The sequence below is a fragment of the Artemia franciscana genome, chromosome 19 (assembly GCF_032884065.1).
Source record: "Artemia franciscana chromosome 19, ASM3288406v1, whole genome shotgun sequence".
Classification (NCBI taxonomy): domain Eukaryota; kingdom Metazoa; phylum Arthropoda; class Branchiopoda; order Anostraca; family Artemiidae; genus Artemia; species Artemia franciscana.
In genome coordinates this window covers 31,844,131-31,864,338 of record NC_088881.1, presented here as the reverse complement: position 1 = coordinate 31,864,338, position 20,208 = coordinate 31,844,131, and the positions used below count along the sequence as shown (strand labels likewise).

Here is a 20,208-nt window from a genome sequence, read left to right as displayed (position 1 = left end):
TAAAAAAACTTACTAGCATGACTGACCAGGATAAAAGTGCTACATTCATGGCACTGTATACTTCCGCATAATCGGCAATGGTGGCGTCTTCTGAGGATTCCAAAAGATTTTGCACACTCTGGGCACATTTTCACATCTTCATCGGTCACCCATTGAACCACGTTTTGTTCATGAGCTAAAAAACTAACTTGTCATTCTTCTAAAACGATTTTATTATTCTTCTAACAGCTATATTACACTTTTTCTAAATACAAATGACTATATATAACTATATATATACTTCTACTATGCTAACAGCTTTATTATACTTCTAACAGCTATACTATACTTCTACTAAATATAACTGACTTTATATAGCTACATATACTTCTACTATGCAAACAGCTTTATTATACTTCTAACAACTATACTATACTTCTACTAACTCCAGTTCTTCCAGTTTTACTATTTTGTTTATCACTCTTCCGATTGGTTCCATAAAACCACTTCTATAGTGTCAGCAGCCATTGCATAAAAGCAACATCTGAGCCTCTTGACATTTAAACGAAAGAATGGGTTTAAAAAAGAGCCACAGAGGGCATGTTTCACATTGGTCAGATGTAAAGATTGTTTCAAAAACTAGATTGACATTTAAGCCTCTTGACATTTAAACCACAGCATGGGTTCAAAAAAGAGCCACAGAGGGCATGTTTCACATTGGTCAGATGTAAAGATTGTATCAAAAACTAGAGTGACATTTAAGCCTCTTGACATTTAAACCACAGCATGGGTTAAAAAAAGAGCCAGAGAGGGCATGTTTCACATTGGTCAGATGTAAAGATTGTATCAAAACCTAGAGTGACATTTAAGCCTCTTGACATTTAAACCACAGCATGGGTTCAAAAAAGAGCCACAGAGGGCATGTTTCACATTGGTCAGATGTAAAGATTGTATCAAAAACTAGAGTGACATTTAAGCCTCTTGACATTTAAACCACAGCATGGGTTCAAAAAAGAGCCACAGAGGGCATGTTTCATATTGGTCAGATGTAAAGATTGTATCAAAAACTAGAGTGACATTTAAGCCTCTTGAAATTTAAACCAAAGCATGGGTTCAAAAAAGAGCCACAGAGGGCATGTTTCACATTGGTCAGATGTAAAGATTGTATCAAAACCTAGAGTGACATTTAAGCCTCTTGATATTTAAACCACAGCATGGGTTCAAAAAAGAGCCACAGATGGCATGTTTCACATTGGTCAGATGTAAAGATTGTATAACAAACTAGATTGACATTTAAGCCTCTTGACATTTAAACCACAGCATGGGTTCAAAAAAGAGCCAGAGAGGGCATGTTTCACATTGGTCAGATGTAAAGATTGTATCAAAACCTAGAGTGACATTTAATCCTCTTGACATTTAAACCACAGAATGGGTTCAAAAAAGAGCCACAGAGGGCATGTTTCACATTGGTCAGATGTAAAGATTGTATCAAAAACTAGAGTGACATTTAAGCCTCTTGACATTTAAACCACAGCATGGGTTCAAAAAAGAGCCACAGAGGGCATGTTTCATATTGGTCAGATGTAAAGATTGTATCAAAACCTAGAGTGACATTTAAGCCTCTTGAAATTTAAACCAAAGCATGGGTTCAAAAAAGAGCCACAGAGGGCATGTTTCACATTGGTCAGATGTAAAGATTGTATCAAAACCTAGAGTGACATTTAAGCCTCTTGATATTTAAACCACAGCATGGGTTCAAAAAAGAGCCACAGATGGCATGTTTCACATTGGTCAGATGTAAAGATTGTATAACAAACTAGATTGACATTTAAGCCTCTTGACATTTAAACCACAGCATGGGTTCAAAAAAGAACCACAGAGGGCATGTTTCACATTGGTCAGATGTAAAGATTGTATCAAAGACTAGAGTGACATTTAAGCCTCTTGACATTTAAACCACAGCATGGGTTCAAAAAATAGCCACAGAGGGCATGTTTCACATTGGTCAGATGTAAAGATTGTATCAAAAACTAGAGTGACATTTAAGCCTCTTGACATTTAAACCACAGCATGGGTTCAAAAAAGAGCCACAGAGGGCATGTTTCACATTGGTCAGATGTAAAGATTGTATCAAAACCTAGAGTGACATTTAAGCCTCTTGACATTTAAACCACAGCATGGGTTCAAAAAAGAGCCACAGAGGGCATGTTTCACATTGGTCAGATGTAAAGATTGTATCAAAAATTAGAGTGACATTTAAGCCTCTTGACATTTAAACCACAGCATGGGTTCAAAAAAGAGCCACAGAGGGCATGTTTCACATTGGTCAGATGTAAAGATTGTATCAAAAACTAGAGTGACATTTAAGCCTCTTGACATTTAAACCACAGCATGGGTTCAAAAAAGAGCCAGAGAGGGCATGTTTCACATTGGTCAGATGTAAAGATTGTATCAAAACCTAGAGTGACATTTAAGCCTCTTGACATTTAAACCACAGCATGGGTTCAAAAAAGAGCCACAGAGGGCATGTTTCACATTGGTCAGATGCAAAGATTGTATCAAAAACTAGAATGACATTTAAGCCTCTTGACATTTAAACCACAGCATGGGTTCAAAAATGAGCCAGAGAGGACATGTTTCATATTGGTCAGATGTAAAGATTGTATCAAAAACTAGAGTGACATTTAAGCCTCTTGACATTTAAACCACAGCATGGGTTCAAAAAAGAGCCACAGAGGGCATGTTTCACATAGGTCAGATGTAAAGATTGTATCAAAACCTAAAGTGACATTTAAGCCTCTTGATATTTAAACCACAGCATGGGTTCAAAAAAGAGCCACAGAGGGCATGTTTCACATTGGTCAGATGTAAAAATTGTATCAAAAACTAGAGTGACATTTAAGCCTCTTGACATTTAAACCACAGCATGGGTTCAAAAAAGAGCCACAGAGGGCATGTTTCACATTGGTCAGATGTAAAGATTGTATCAAAACCTAGAGTGACATTTAAGCCTCTTGACATTTAAACCACAGCATGGGTTCAAAAAAGAGCCACAGAGGGCATGTTTCACATTGGTCAGATGTAAAGATTGTATCAAAAACTAGAGTGACATTTAAGGCTCTTGACATTTAAACCACAGCATGGGTTCAAAAAAGAGCCACAGAGGGCATGTTTCACATTGGTCAGATGTAAAGATTGTATCAAAACCTAGAGTGACATTTAAGCCTCTTGACATTTAAACTACAGCAGGGGTTCAAAAAAGAGCCACAGAGGGCATGTTTCACATTGGTCAGATGTAAAGATTGTATCAAAACCTAGAGTGACATTTAAGCCTCTTGACATTTAAACGACAGAATGGGTTCAAAAAAGAGCCACAGAGGGCATGTTTCACATTGGTCAGATGTAAAGATTGTATAAAGAACTAGAGTGACATTTAAGCCTCTTGACATTTAAACCACAGCATAGGTTAAAAAAAGAGCCACAGAGGGCATGTTTCACATTGGTCAGAAGCCTCTTGACATTTAAACCACAGCATGGGTTCAAAAAAGAGCCACAGAGGGCATGTTTCACATTGGTCAGATGTAAAGATTGTATCAAAACCTAGAGTGACATTTAAGCCTCTTGACATTTAAACCACAGCATGGGTTCAAAAAAGAGCCACAGAGGGCATGTTTCACATTGGTCAGATGTAAAGATTGTATCAAAACCTAGAGTGACATTTAAGCCTCTTGACATTTAAACGACAGAATGGGTTCAAAAAAGAGGCACAGAAGGCATGTTTCACATTGGTCAGATGTAAAGATTGTATGAAAGACGAGAGTGACATTTAAGCCTCTTGACATTTAAACCACAGCATGGGTTCAAAAAAGAGCCACAGAGGGCATGTTTCACATTGGTCAGATGTAAAGATTGTATCAAAAACTAGAGTGACATTTAAGGCTCTTGACATTTAAACCACAGCATGGGTTCAAAAAAGAGCCACAGAGGGCATGTTTCACATTGGTCAGATGTAAAGATTGTATCAAAAACTAGAGTGACATTTAAGCCTCTTGACATTTAAACCACAGCATGGGTTCAAAAAAGAGCCACATAGGGCATGTTTCACATTGGTCAGATGTAAAGATTGTATCAAAACCTAGAGTGACATTTAAGCCTCTTGAAATTTAAACCACAGCATGGGTTCAAAAAAGAGCCACAGAGGGCATGTTTCACATTGGTCAGATGTAAAGATAGTATCAAAACCTAGAGTGACATTTAAGCCTCTTGATATTTAAACCACAGCATGGGTTCAAAAAAGAGCCACAGATGGCATGTTTCACATTGGTCAGATGTAAAGATTGTATAACAAACTAGATTGACATTTAAGCCTCTTGACATTTAAACCACAGCATGGGTTCAAAAAAGAGCCACAGAGGGCATGTTTCACATTGGTCAGATGTAAAGATTGTATCAAAGACTAGAGTGACATTTAAGCCTCTTGACATTTAAACCACAGCATGGGTTCAAAAAATAGCCACAGAGGGCATGTTTCACATTGGTCAGATGTAAAGATTGTATCAAAAACTAGAGTGACATTTAAGCCTCTTGACATTTAAACCACAGCATGGGTTCAAAAAAGAGCCACAGAGGGCATGTTTCACATTCATCAGATGTAAAGATTGTATCAAAACCTAGAGTGACATTTAAGCCTCTTGACATTTAAACCACAGCATGGGTTCAAAAAAGAGCCACAGAGGGCATGTTTCACATTGGTCAGATGTAAAGATTGTATCAAAAATTAGAGTGACATTTAAGCCTCTTGACATTTAAACCACAGCATGGGTTCAAAAAAGAGCCACAGAGGGCATGTTTCACATTGGTCAGATGTAAAGATTGTATCAAAACCTAGAGTGACATTTAAGCCTCTTGACATTTAAACTACAGCAGGGGTTCAAAAAAGAGCCACAGAGGGCATGTTTCACATTGGTCAGATGTAAAGATTGTATCAAAACCTAGAGTGACATTTAAGCCTCTTGACATTTAAACGACAGAATGGGTTCAAAAAAGAGCCACAGAGGGCATGTTTCACATTGGTCAGATGTAAAGATTGTATAAAGAACTAGAGTGACATTTAAGCCTCTTGACATTTAAACCACAGCATAGGTTCAAAAAAGAGCCACAGAGGGCATGTTTCACATTGGTCAGAAGCCTCTTGACATTTAAACCACAGCATGGGTTCAAAAAAGAGCCACAGAGGGCATGTTTCACATTGGTCAGATGTAAAGATTGTATCAAAACCTAGAGTGACATTTAAGCCTCTTGACATTTAAACCACAGCATGGGTTCAAAAAAGAGCCACAGAGGGCATGTTTTGCACATTGGTCAGATGTAAAGATTGTATCAAAACCTAGAGTGACATTTAAGCCTCTTGACATTTAAACGACAGAATGGGTTCAAAAAAGAGCCACAGAAGGCATGTTTCACATTGGTCAGATGTAAAGATTGTATCAAAGACTAGAGTGACATTTAAGCCTCTTGACATTTAAACCACAGCATGGGTTCAAAAAAGAGCCACAGAGGGCATGTTTCACATTGGTCAGATGTAAAGATTGTATCAAAAACTAGAGTGACATTTAAGCCTCTTGACATTTAAACCACAGCATGGGTTCAAAAAAGAGCCACAGAGGGCATGTTTCACATTGGTCAGATGTAAAGATTGTATCAAAACCTAGAGTGACATTTAAGCCTCTTGACATTTAAACCACAGCATGGGTTCAAAAAAGAGCCACAGAGGGCATGTTTCACATTGGTCAGATGTAAAGATTGTATCAAAAATTAGAGTGACATTTAAGCCTCTTGACATTTAAACCACAGCATGGGTTCAAAAAAGAGCCACAGAGGGCATGTTTCACATTGGTCAGATGCAAAGATTGTATCAAAAACTAGGGTGACATTTAAGCCTCTTGACATTTAAACCACAGCATGGGTTCAAAAAAGAGCCAGAGAGGGCATGTTTCACATTGGTCAGATGTAAAGATTGTATCAAAACCTAGAGTGACATTTAAGCCTCTTGACATTTAAACCACAGCATGGGTCAAAAAAGAGCCACAGAGGGCATGTTTCACATTGGTCAGATGTAAAGATTGTATCAAAAACTAGAATGACATTTAAGCCTCTTGACATTTAAACCACAGCATGGGTTCAAAAAAGAGCCACAGAGGACATGTTTCATATTGGTCAGATGTAAAGATTGTATCAAAAACTAGAGTGACATTTAAGCCTCTTGACATTTAAACCACAGCATGGGTTCAATAAAGAGCCACAGAGGGCATGTTTCACATTGGTCAGATGTAAAGATTGTATCAAAAACTAGAGTGACATTTAAGCCTCTTGACATTTAAACCACAGCATGGGTTCAAAAAAGAGCCACAGAGGGCATGTTTCACATTGGTCAGATGTAAAGATTGTATCAAAACCTAGAGTGACATTTAAGCCTCTTGATATTTAAACCACAGCATGGGTTCAAAAAAGAGCCACAGAGGGCATGTTTCACATTGGTCAGATGTAAAAATTGTATCAAAAACTAGAGTGACATTTAAGCCTCTTGACATTTAAACCACAGCATGGGTTCAAAAAAGAGCCACAGAGGGCATGTTTCACATTGGTCAGATGTAAAGATTGTATCAAAAACTAGAGTGACATTTAAGCCTCTTGACATTTAAACCACAGCATGGGTTCAAAAAAGAGCCACAGAGGGCATGTTTCACATTGGTCAGATGTAAAGATTGTATCAAAACCTAGAGTGACATTTAAGCCTCTTGACATTTAAACCACAGCATGGGTTCAAAAAAGAGCCACAGAGGGCATGTTTCACATTGGTCAGATGTAAAGATTGTATCAAAAACTAGAGTGACATTTAAGGCTCTTGACATTTAAACCACAGCATGGGTTCAAAAAAGAGCCACAGAGGGCATGTTTCACATTGGTCAGATGTAAAGATTGTATCAAAACCTAGAGTGACATTTAAGCCTCTTGACATTTAAACTACAGCAGGGGTTCAAAAAAGAGCCACAGAGGGCATGTTTCACATTGGTCAGATGTAAAGATTGTATCAAAACCTAGAGTGACATTTAAGCCTCTTGACGTTTAAACGACAGAATGGGTTCAAAAAAGAGCCACAGAGGGCATGTTTCACATTGGTCAGATGTAAAGATTGTATAAAGAACTAGAGTGACATTTAAGCCTCTTGACATTTAAACCACAGCATATGTTCAAAAAAGAGCCACAGAGGGCATGTTTCACATTGGTCAGAAGCCTCTTGACATTTAAACCACAGCATGGGTTCAAAAAAGAGCCACAGAGGGCATGTTTCACATTGGTCAGATGTAAAGATTGTATCAAAACCTAGAGTGACATTTAAGCCTCTTGACATTTAAACCACAGAATGGGTTCAAAAAAGAGCCACAGAGGGCATGTTTCACATTGGTCAGATGTAAAGATTGTATCAAAACCTAGAGTGACATTTAAGCCTCTTGACATTTAAACGACAGAATGGGTTCAAAAAAGAGCCACAGAGGGCATGTTTCACATTGGTCAGATGTAAAGATTGTATCAAAACCTAGAGTGACATTTAAGCCTCTTGATATTTAAACCACAGCATGGGTTCAAAAAAGAGCCACATAGGGCATGTTTCACATTGGTCAGATGTAAAGATTGTATAACAAACTAGATTGACATTTAAGCCTCTTGACATTTAAACCACAGAATGGGTTCAAAAAAGAGCCACAGAGGGCAAGTTTCACATTGGTCAGATGTAAAGATTGTATCAAAAACTAGAGTGACATTTAAGCCTCTTGACATTTAAATCACAGAATGGGTTCAAAAAAGAGCCATAGAGGACATGTTTCACATTGGTCAGATGTAAAGATTGTATCAAAAACTAGAGTAACATTTAAGCCTCTTGACATTTAAACCACAACATAGGTTCGAAAAAGAGCCACAGAGGGCATGTTTCACATTGGTCAGATGTAAAGATTGTATCAAAAACTAGAGCGACTACTACCACAATTGATAACTTGGAGACTTTGAGTGAGAGTTAGCTGCATTACCATTAGACAGACATCATTACAACTGTAATGTTTGTACTCAGTACTAGGCAAACTATCACAGCTGAAAGTTGGAAAGAGCTGGATTGCTTTGCATCTGCATATGCTAAAATTCTGCGGTTTTGTTTCAAGAATTATTTAACTCAATAGGCCTTTCCAGGCAGCATAGGGTAGGCCTAATAGTTGAATAGTATTGGACTCTTTAGTGTAGGCTAATCTACTATTTAAAAGACATATATTAGGCCTAGCCTTTTAATTTCACCAGACGCTAGATGGCATTGGTGATTTTCTTTTTGGCACTAGCAGGAGTCTCATCTTTTATCATTTACCCACACTCTTTGTTCGGAACACCGAGAAGAATCTGTTGAAATTTCAATTAATACCTCTTTATATGAGATTGACCATTTGGTAACTTACTCAAATAAGGTTTGAACAATGGGATTTGCAATTAGACATTGATTCTTAATGAGGCAGGATTTCCAAATTTGTGATTTTTTTTATCACGAATTCAATCATGTGAGACACTGAAAATGTTCATGGAACCGAAATCAAGATAACAATTACCATATCTGAATCGGCTAAAAATGGCAATTCGCTCTCACTCACCGTTTTTTTTTTTTTTTTTTATTAAAACAAGTTTTTTAATTTTTGGTTAAAGCCCTCCAAGATTTTGCTCTAGATCCGTTTTTTTTAAGTGGTTGTTAACGAGTCACAAAGACTCCCCTATGGATGGCTAATAAATCTTCAGTATTCTTCATATATGTTTTTTTTTTCCTTTTGTTTTAATACCAGACACTTGCCACGAAACCGTCCTACGTGAAAACTACACTGATTCTGACACAAAAATGAAATGAAAAATTCCAAGAGTGTTTCTGATAACCTACTTAGAAAACCGAATATAATACATGTTTTTCAGCCAAATACAAAATCAAAGACATAGTTGGATACGTCTTGGGTAACAGACACGGTGAACCTTCATCTAGTTCTTTTAGAAGCAGATTCAAAAATATATTCACATAGTAACACATGAAAAGTTTTTTTTGATTTAACTTTTGGAATTTACAATTTGCATGGATACATAATTTTTATTATCTCGCTTGACAAATAAGATCAGGGCGAATAAAATCATATTTAAACGCAAGAATAGAAACTTGCTAAGAGTTTCACAGGCATTTGTAGGAAGTTTGATTCAAGGAAGAGCAAAATATGGTTTCTGTGGTAATATCAGGAGGTTCTTCGGGAAAAACCTAAAGATTTTGGAAATTCTCAAAAAAATCAGCAATGGTGGAAGCACTGCTGATACACTCAACAATCATCCAATATCCTTGGCTGTACTTGCGCACCTGTTCGGGGATATTCGTACCAGAGCTGCATTTAAGGAGCCAATGAGCCACAAGTCACCAATCACTGCTCTCAAACTTGGGAATTCAATGAATATATATATATATATATATATATATATATATATATATATATATATATATATATATATATATATATATATATATATATATATATACTAGGGTTAAGGCCTCATTCAAGTACTGATCTATATTAATTACTGATGAAGGAAAACAGTCTTCCTTTTCTCCTTCTGTTTTTTTTTATGTTTGTGCTGTTATATATATATATATAGATATATCACCATTCTAATTTATGCTCACCTTTACGCTTTGACGGCTCCAATGGCAGGCCAGATACGAGTTTATCCAGACGGACAAGAAGCTGGTTCGTTTTAGTTACTTTGTAGCTGACTTTTGCTTCTCTCAAAGCTTTGAACTCTGCTGTAAAGCTTCGACTAACTCCTTAAAAAATTAAAATTGTCATCATTTTTAACCTGCGAAGAGAAAGCCTAGAGGCAGTTTTAGGAGGGAATGAGGGGGCAATAGCCCTGGGCGTAAAAAAGGGCAGGTTAATCAGTAAAAAATCAGTAAAAAAGGGCAGGTTAATCAGCCAAATACAAAATCAAACACATAAATGGCGACTTATACTTACTTACGACACGACTACCTGTCTATGGATTATTCTTTATGGTTGATTGTGTATGGCTATGCTGTTTGACCTATGTAATTGGATGGATGACTATGGTTAAGGCCTCATTCAAGTACTGATCTATATTAATTACTGATGAAGGAAAACAGTCTTCCTTTTCTCCTTCTGTTTTTTTTTTATGTTTGTGCTGTTGCATTGGTGATTTCTTTTTTTTTGGTGATTTTCATTGGTGATATATCACCATTTTGATTTATGCTCACCTTTACGCTTTACTGGGCTTCAAATAGCCCAGGGGTGTAAAATTTTAAATGAATTATCTAGGGGTTATAGTCACTTTTTATTTTTGAAATTTTATTTTCATTAAAATAAAGTAAAGGGCACAGTTAATAAATGAAAATAATTCATTAATTGCTGATTAATTAATAAAAGAAATTATAAAAAAATAATAATTAAACAATTTAAATAATAAATTAAAAATTAAATTAAATTAATAATGAATTACTAAATTGAAAATAATTTCATTAACAATGAAAATGTTGTTAAAATTTGGCCTGAAAATATTGTGGGAAACAGGGGGAGAAGGGGGCTAATCAAGATTTTCTCCCGGGCTTAAAAGAGGCCAGAACCACCACTGAGAAAGTATGGAAATTAAGCACAGGGATAAACTACATACAATCATATAAATAACAGGTAAAACTTTCAGCTAAGACAATAATAAAGTTGTGGTTGGTGTTGACATATTTTGATTTATAAATTACATTTATAAAAATTTATAAATAGTATACTATTCTGCTACAGATGCCAAAATAATATTGCTCAAATCCAGTGAAGAATAAAGAATAAAATTATTATAGTTGAAAGAAAATTATAACTGTCAAGTTTGAATATAAATTAAGTTGAATTTTAATGTGCTCTATTAATATTTTCTTAAAAAGCAGCTGACTGTTCAAATTTTAAAAGTATTATGTATTTAAGTTTGTAATATGGAAATGTTCTGAAGTCCCAGAATTTAATCAAAGAAATTAACCTTGGGGAAAAACGTGTGAGGACAGAGAAAAGAACAAAAGATATTTGTAACTTTGTATTCAATATTCTCTAAAATGGCATTACAGTTTAAAAAATTATTTATTAAGCTAAGGGGAAATCGTCTCCATGAAATAGAAACAAATAGTAATGAAAAAGGAAAGGAACAAAGGAAAAAAGAAAACTATGAAGGTAAAAGAAACTAAAAAGGAACTATGAAACTATGAAGAAAGGAAAGGAAACATAGAAGATAGTTAGTGTCTTGGACATGCATGGAGAGGGGGGGGGGAGGACTCAAGCCTCTCTACACAAGATTCTCAAATCAATTTAATTTATCGTAAATTTTACATAAAAGCAATGAGACATGCTAGTTTGAAATGTATATTTTAACATTCAAAACTTGCATCTGTATGCATTAATCTTGACAAAAATATGAAATGAGCCAAAATTTCAGAATGTAAGAGGATTGGGTAGAGCATATTTACGGAAGGGAGGGTCGGAGGATGTATCCGAACATAAAAAGTTTTTTTGAATTGAATTATTATAGTATCTTAGACAATCTTTCGTGCCAATCGTGTTGTCTGTGCATTTTCCTTATGTGCAGATATACTTTAAAAATTTTCTCTTCAGCTGGGATAAAGCTCTTTGACCTGTCAAATAAAACCTAAAAGTACCGAGGACGTTAAAATAAAATATTCGTCCCCCCCCCCCTGAACCCATTTATACCTGAAAATCATGATTTTCAAAGATTTTCCTTCTGTCTGTTTCAAATGTAGTTTTTGGGGAAGCATCACTTTTGTTAGTGTTGCCACATTAAAACTAAATAGACAAGTTTGGCACGCTGTTCGTCCGTAAAACTCTAAAATTAAAAATCTCCTCCTTCCCAAAGACAAACATACCTTCAAAAAGTGTTTTCAGAGCCGTTCCGAGGGGGTAGGCAACCAGGTCAGCTACCCCGGCTGTTGAAGCTGGGGGGAAGCGCCTTAGCTGGAGGATTGCTGACTTTGCTCAAATTTTTCCCTTTGATTCAGCTTTGTTGCTTATATTTCAATCGGGAGGGGGCGCTGTAATTAATTTTTACCGGGCACCACCAACCCTAGGAACGGCTCTGGGTGTTTGGTGCCCAGACTACCCAGTAACGTAACTAGTATGGTGCCACTCAGGGCGGACTCAGTGTCACCCCTTCTCTGAGTCTAATGAATTATTAACCCTTTACACGCCTTAAAAATAATCATTTTAGAAAACGATACAGATAACATTAACACTATTCAGCCATACAAGTTTTTTTTATATTTATGAACATGATAATTACAACAGAGTTGAATAATTATTTACATACATAATAATACATAATAAATGGATGGATTAAGTCAATATTGCTCTGAGATGAAAATAAATTAATACTGTGAACTCCGGGTCTATGACTCGTTTTGCGTGGGTTACCTATGATGGTTTAATATCAAATGAGCGCCCTTCAAACAATTTCGATTACTGACTCAGTACAATAACCCTTGGTAAAAAAGCAAATAAATTAGACAAAGCTAGTGCGTCCCATGCCAAGAAGGTGGAGGACTGTAGTTCTGTTATACAAGGTTTTGACATTCTGATTCCAATAGTGCAAGTTCAAGTTGAAATGACAGTATTTTTGGGAGGCTTCAGCAAGGCCGTATCAACGAGGGGGACTAGGGGGATTGAACTACCCAAAATGTTTTTCTGGATCGTGAAAATGTAACAAAAATGAATGTAAAAATTTGTTTGTTGCGTTTTTTGAAGTTTTTCGTACCTCCCTCCACCAAAAAAAAAAAACAAAGAAAAAAATACTGGATACAATCTTGGGTTTCAGGCTCTTTTTCAAAAAATTCCAAAATTTGTTTTCGTAATCAGCTTTTACTATTAGAATTAACTGAAACCAAAGTTATATTCGTGAAATAGCTTCAATTTTGGAATTTATAGTTGTATTGGAATTAGCAGGTGGTTTTAATAACGCAAATGGCCACTGTCCAACAGCCTGTGCCCTTCAGGCTACCCTTCAACTTTCAACGATCCTCTGCTTCCTTCAACCTCGAACTCTAGATTTGTAATGGAGTTAGCAGCTGGTTCTAATTACGCAGAGGGCCACTGTCCAACACCTTTCAGGTTACCCTTCAAGGTTCAACAATCCGCCGCTTCCTTCAACATCGAGCTGCAGAGTTGTGTTGCAATTAGCAGGGGGTTCTAATAAGGAAGAGAACCACTGTCCAACACCCTTCAGCTCCTACGCCCTTCAAGTTACCCTTCAAGGTTCAACAATCCTCCACCTCCTTCAACATCGAACTCCAGATCGTATTGCAATTAGCAGGTGGTTCTAATAACGCAGAGGGCCACTGTCCAACACCCTTCAGCTCCTACGCCCTTCAAGGTTCAACAATCCTCTACCTCCTTCAACATCGAACTCCAGATCGTATTGCAATTAGCAGGTGGTTCTAATAACGCAGAGGGCCACTGTCCAACACCCTTTAGGTCCTATGCCCTTCAGGCTACCCTTCAAGTGTCAACGATCCTCTGCTTCCTTCAACCTCGAACTCAAGAGTTGTAATGGAATTAGCAGCTGGTTCTAATTACGCAGAGGGCCACTGTCCAACACCTTTCAGGTTACCCTTCAAGGTTCAAAAATCCGTCGCTTCCTTCAACATGGAACTGCAGAGTTGTATTGAAATTAGCAGGTGGTTCTAATAATGCAGAGGGCCACTGTCCAACACCCTTCAGTTCCTACGCCCTTCAAGTTACCCTTCAAGGTTCAACGATCCTTCACTTCCTTCAAAATCGAACTCCAGAGTTGCCTTGCAATTAGCAGGTGGTTCTAATAACGCAGAGAGCCACTATCCAACACCCTTCAGGTCCTATGCCCTTCAGGTTACCCTTCAAGGTTCAACGATCCTCTGCTTCCTTCAACATAGGACTCCAGAGTTGTATTGGAATTAGCAGGTGGCTCTAATAAAGCAGAGGGTCACTGTCCAACACCCTTCAGTTCCTACACCCTTCAAGTTTCAACAATCCTCTACTTCCTTCAACATCGAATTCCAGAGTTGAATTAGGATTAGCAGGTCGTTGTAATTAACGCAGTGGATATTTTTGTAACAAAGCTTTGCCAAGAGAGCTTGAGAATTACCCAGTAGCACATTCAACTTTGGTACCAACAATTTCCACTTCTGATTTCACATTCTGTAATAAAACGCTTCTAACAATTGTTTTGATGTCTTCGCGAATCGGAGCTCGACGTTCCGTGGTCGTAATAAAATTTAGAAGTGACCCTCCACTCTTTTTGTTCTCTTCGTCTTTTGTCTCCATGCCCCAATGAAGAGTGCAGCAGAGTTTGGTCTTCACACCACTAGTTAAATCATTGTTGCTTTCATTTTTAGCTTATTTTTTTGCTACTACCAACAGCTTCCTAACTGCATATGGATTATAAATTCAATTCCTAATTTCTCCTAATTTTAAGATATATATAGTTGAGTAATTTTCCACATGACCAATTAAAACAATTAGATTCAACTTCTATTGTTGTGTTTGTTTCTTATGTATTTTCATTCACACTTTCCCCACTCATTTTTTTTATTCCAACTCATTTTTCTGAGAAAATGGTCTAGGACACATCTTACACTTGTATGGTTTTTCCCCAGCATGAAGTCTCACATGTGTAAAAAATATTGAATTCTGATAAAATACTTTCTGCATATCTGACACTCAAAACGAATTTCTCCTCTATGCATCTTGAAATTTTATAATAAATCTCATACAACTCCTACGACTATTTTAAGCACTTTTTAAAATACACAATTTATTCATGTTAGCTGAGACAAAGCTCTGATATGACACATCAAAGTTTAGCAAATTTGTAAATGGTCTATTACTACTCCTAAAACTACTTTGAACATTTTTGTGAAATACAGTATTTAGATCTGTTTTAAATATCCAAAATAAATTTAAGTTTCATTTGTAATAAAGCAGCCCCTGCACAATAGCAGTACTTTAAAGACATTGAAAGGTTAAATACAAGGGCCTCCACAAGTATTCCCTATTAAAGAGCATTTGATACAAAACTATATGATCAAGAAGTAGATACATCTATATGGATATTTTATACATTCTAAACATAATTCTATACATACATCCATCTATACAATAAAATCCTATTCGTGGATATACCTATACAATCTTTCTATACATCTATATGTATATTTTATACATTGTATACATATTTCTATACATATATTCATCTATACAATAAAATCCTATTCGTGGATACATCTATACAATATTTCTATACATCTATATGTATATTTTATACATATTTCTTTACATAAATACATCTATACAATACAATTCTATTCCTGGATACTTCTATTTATATTTTATACATTCTATACATATTCCTATACATAATTAAATCTATACAATAAAATCCTATTCGTCGATACATCTATACACTATTTCTATACATCTATAGGTATATTTTATACATTATATACATATATACATTAAATTCTATTCGTGGATAAATCTATACAATATTTCTATACATCTATAGGCATATTTTATACATTCTATACATATTTCTATACACATATACAATAAAATCCTATTCGTGGATACATCTATACACTATTTCTATGCATCTATATGTATATTTTATACAGTCTAAACATATATACATTAAATCCTATTCGTGGATACATCTATACAATATTTCTATACATCTATATGCATATTTTATACATTCTATACATAAATACATCTATACAATAGAATCCTATTCATGGATACATCTATACAATATTGAAATATACGATGTTTCACACCCCAGACTACACCCTCTCTCCAGAAGTCATTTATTTAACACCCTTTTTCTAGGAAAACAGCTTAAAAAGTCAAACCATAAAGACAGGAATATGCACAGAATTGTTCAGGAGGGGAGGGAAGAGACACATTTGACTTGATCTTTTGAATAAGAAGTATCCCTTGATTCGAGTCGATTTGGGATTTCATGGGAGAAGGACTGTACATTTCTGAATGAAGGCCTACCTGCTTTTTGCTCCTGGATAACTCGAACCTCTTTGAATTCATCTTTCTTTCCAAGAAGACTTGAATCGTTAAGTAGCCCCTCATTGAAGATTGTTTTTGCCTTACCAATTATTCCTGAAAAAAGGAATATATCCTTTGGGTAGAAGAATATACAATAGTTTAGAATAAAATGACAGACAAATATATAGGAAACGAATGTACATGTTTTCTTCCTTTGTAATATTTCACTCATCCACTTTGCACAAGAATCTATGAATATACAAGAATTAAGGAACACATTTTTTACAGGAATACACAGAAATTTAGAAAAAAGAATAACAGAAATAGATGTGGGAAATAATGTTTACTTAATTTTTAACATTTCGTTGGCCTACTTTCTACAGAAACAGAAAGGAAGAAGAAAGTAAATAGAAAATATAGTAAGTAAAAAAGAGTGACAGAAAAACATATGGCGGAAATGCCAATCTTCTCTTCCTTTTTAAGATTTTTGTTGATCCTTCTATAATATTTATCTCAATTTATTTATTATCTAAATTTTGGCTACCAAATTTAGAATTGGCTCTTTTGCAATTTTTGAGTTTTGTTGTAATCCTTGCTCTTTATTCTTTTCTCAGAAACACAATTTTAACCTATATTACTAACTGTTCACAAGTATTTGGACTATGATTTACATATCTTCCCTAAAGTAAGTAATTTTTAGGCTCATTTACTAAAATTAATAAAGCCTGTAGAACCAAATTTGCGTTTTTCCCGTTTACATCGTTTTTTAATAGACTAAGAAAAGAAGCAAAAATCATTAGTCTAGCTAAAAAGCTGAGCCCAAAGGTTAGGATAAAGTTAAAACGAAAATAAAATTTCGCCAAAATAAAGAAGGTGAATAAAAGAAGAAAGAGAGAGATAGGGTATAGGAGAAGGAGAGATTTACAGCATCATCAAGCATTTCTTGAGAATTGAGCTAATATCTGAAAATACAAATTACATAAACTAATTTTAATTTAATTAATTAAAATTTAATTTAAGCACCAAGAAACAACCAGTTGGCTTTAGGTCGTTTTTATAAATTTTGGGAAAGTTTATATTATCATCTAAACTATTCTAAATTATAATATTACTACAGAAATATAGCTTTCAATTGGTGAAAAAAAAAGTCTTGTTTCCATATTCTGCAATAATGTGATAAAATGACCAGTTTTTCACCAGCAACAAAGCATGTACAAGGTGATGATAGAAAAAGGGGGAATTTAAATCATCTTAGCACTGCTGACTTATTATAAAATCCACTTTCAGCATGTCTGCACACAAAGGGAGGGAGGTACAAATTACTTCTCCCTCTAATTTGGATTCAATTATACCCCATAATTCCCCATTAGTAGATGTGCAACCTACAACTATTCTTCACATAACATACATTTTTAGCACGTCTGCATGCAAAGGGAAGGAGGTATAAATTACTTGTCCCTCTAATTTGGATTCAATTATACACCATAATTCCCCATTAGTAAATGTGCAACCTACAACTATTCTTCACATAACATACATTTTTAGCATGTCTGCATGCAAAGGGAAGGAGGTATAAATTACTTGTCCCTCTAATTTGGATTCAATTATACACCATAATTCCCCATTAGTAAATGTGCAATCTACAACTATGTTTCACATAACATACATTTTTAGCATGTCTGCATGCAGAGGGAAGGAAGTATAAATTACTTTCCCTCTAATTTGGATTTGATTATACACCATAATTCCACATTAGTAAATGTGCAGCCTACAACTATGCTTCACATAACATACATTTTTAGCATGTCTGCATGTAGAGGGAAGGAGGTATGAATTACTTTTCCCTCTAATTTGGGTTCAATTATACATCATAATCCCAAAATACATGGATCCAAAATACACCATTTTCCCACCCATATGTAAATGCACCCTTCATTAAATAAATACTCTTCATTGGGGTTTCAGACTGCCACTACAGGAAAACCAATGACAAACCCTATTAGCTCTATGCACCCAGGGTTGGAAAATAAAATACATAAACTAATTAAACAGTAAAAACTAATACCTTTAAAAGCACTTAGAATATCCTTTTCTTCTCCATGTTTATCATTAAAATGGGAATGTAGGCCAAGAATAGTTCCAAGATCTTCATAGCAAATAGGACAAAGAAAACCTTCAATAATCTCAACGTTTTCATGGGACATCTTGCCTGAGATAATTTCATATGTTCATTTTGCATACAGCTTCTAAAATTAAAAGAAAAATCGAAATGAGATACTTTGAAAGCCAGCATAATTTTCGTACAGTGGCAAGGTGAAGTGAGTACCTCTAAGATTGATCCAAAGAACTCCCCAGAAAAATTTGAGAACTAGACCAGATGTTCAATTTTTCAACCTCTTCAATTACAACTTCAATTTTTTAACCTTTATCCCCTGGAAAATCCCTTGAAACTTCCTCTTGCTGCCCAAGAACTGGTACTGTGTGTCCTTATGACCTACTATAAACCTACTGCAGAAAAGCAAGATGAACAATATAGACAAGTATAAAGAATAGACAAGAATATAGACAAGTAGATTTTTTTTCTTATAAGAAAAAGTATAGACAAAGAAGAGTCCCAGAGGCATTGCTCGAGTGGGGTAAAAACAATTTAATAACAAAGTATTAGCAAAAATGTTGGAAGACATAAGGTAAAACAGCATTAATATTTTATCACTTATTACAATTTAAAGGCATTAAATTAACATAAATAACAAGTTTTTCTAACAAAAAGCAAACAGTGCTATTAAAAATTGAAATGAACAAATATCAACTGATATAAGAACTAGGACTTAAACCAAGTACAAATTATCACAGATAAGAGTAGGGCTGCTAATTCCATTGAACCCACCTTTGCACCAAACAACCATTGCACCATTGGAAACCACCTTTGCACCAAGTACTAAACAACCATTGCACCATTGGAAACCACCTTTGCACCAAGCACCAAACAACCATTGCACCATTGGAAACCACCTTTGCACCAAGTACCAAACTACCATTGCACCATTGGACACCACCTTTGCACCAAGTACCAAAATACCATTGCAAACCACCTTTGCACTAAGCACCAAACAACCAAAAATATTTTAAGACAGAAAAAGTAAAGCTTTTCATGCTTCAATTCTTACAATTCCTTCTTTAAACTAATGCCACTTGCCAAAATAACACCAACTTCCCCTTCAAATGCTTCACTTCTAACAATCCCTACTTTATACCTAATATCTTGCTTGTAAAGCTTCATGCCCCAACAACACTAATCTCTCCTTCAAATACTTTATTTCTAACAATTCCTGATTTATATTCATAATCTTGCTTGTAAAAGTTCTTGCCATAACAGCACCTACCTCTCCTTCAAAGGGCTAATAGCCATGGTATTACCCATGTGTAATAAGTGCCATATTATTACTTGGAATTATATTTTCTCTGATGATACTTCTCATTAAAGGAGAGCCTCTTCAAGTCCATTTTGGTCTCCCTTTGGTTTCATGAGGACTTTTCTATTCATTGAAGGTAAGGGGTTAATGAGTGGCACTAATGCAGGTTTCTTTCAATTTAGTGGTGTGTCACTGCAAAAATTACTAGGCTTCATTGCATTAATATTTCAAAATGAGTAAAAGAACTTGAGTGAAGCAACTCATTGTGTCAGGGTTTAGGTCAACATTACTGAAGATCCTTTTTTTATCTGCTACTTTTTGTAAGACAGATTGACATTCAAAAATGAAGTGATTCAGTGATTCTGCTTGAGAATACAGAATTTGTGTGGAATGAGCTGGCTTGTTTATTCTATGCAAATCCCTCTTCCCTGAGAATCAGAGAGTTGCTCAGAGAGCTGAATTGAAATATGCAAAAATTTTTAAGTTTAATGTCACCCATCAAAAGTTAAAAACATGAGAAAATTTGCTGAATTAAAAAAAAAAAAAACAGTGGGTTAATTAAGGTTTTATAGTGGTTTAATTAAAGTGTTCTTTAAATTGTAAGGTACTACCCATTTTCAAAAATTGATAATTATGATGCTCACTCTTGTCACCTT

At 35.4% G+C, this 20,208-nt stretch overlaps 1 protein-coding gene across 1 annotated transcript in view; it reads right to left on the bottom strand.

Annotated features, from left to right (window-relative positions):
* Positions 1 to 20,208, bottom strand: part of LOC136039565 (rabenosyn-5-like) — a 70,915-nt gene that overhangs the window by 48,831 nt on the left and 1,876 nt on the right. Inside the window, exons 2-5 of the mRNA XM_065723406.1 lie at positions 18,205 to 18,385; positions 16,140 to 16,253; positions 9,728 to 9,868; positions 14 to 175 (exon numbers count right to left, since the gene is read on the bottom strand). Coding sequence (XP_065579478.1) covers positions 14 to 175; positions 9,728 to 9,868; positions 16,140 to 16,253; positions 18,205 to 18,343 — 556 coding nt within the window. The 5' untranslated portion in view covers positions 18,344 to 18,385. The remainder of the gene's footprint in view (positions 1 to 13; positions 176 to 9,727; positions 9,869 to 16,139; positions 16,254 to 18,204; positions 18,386 to 20,208) is intronic.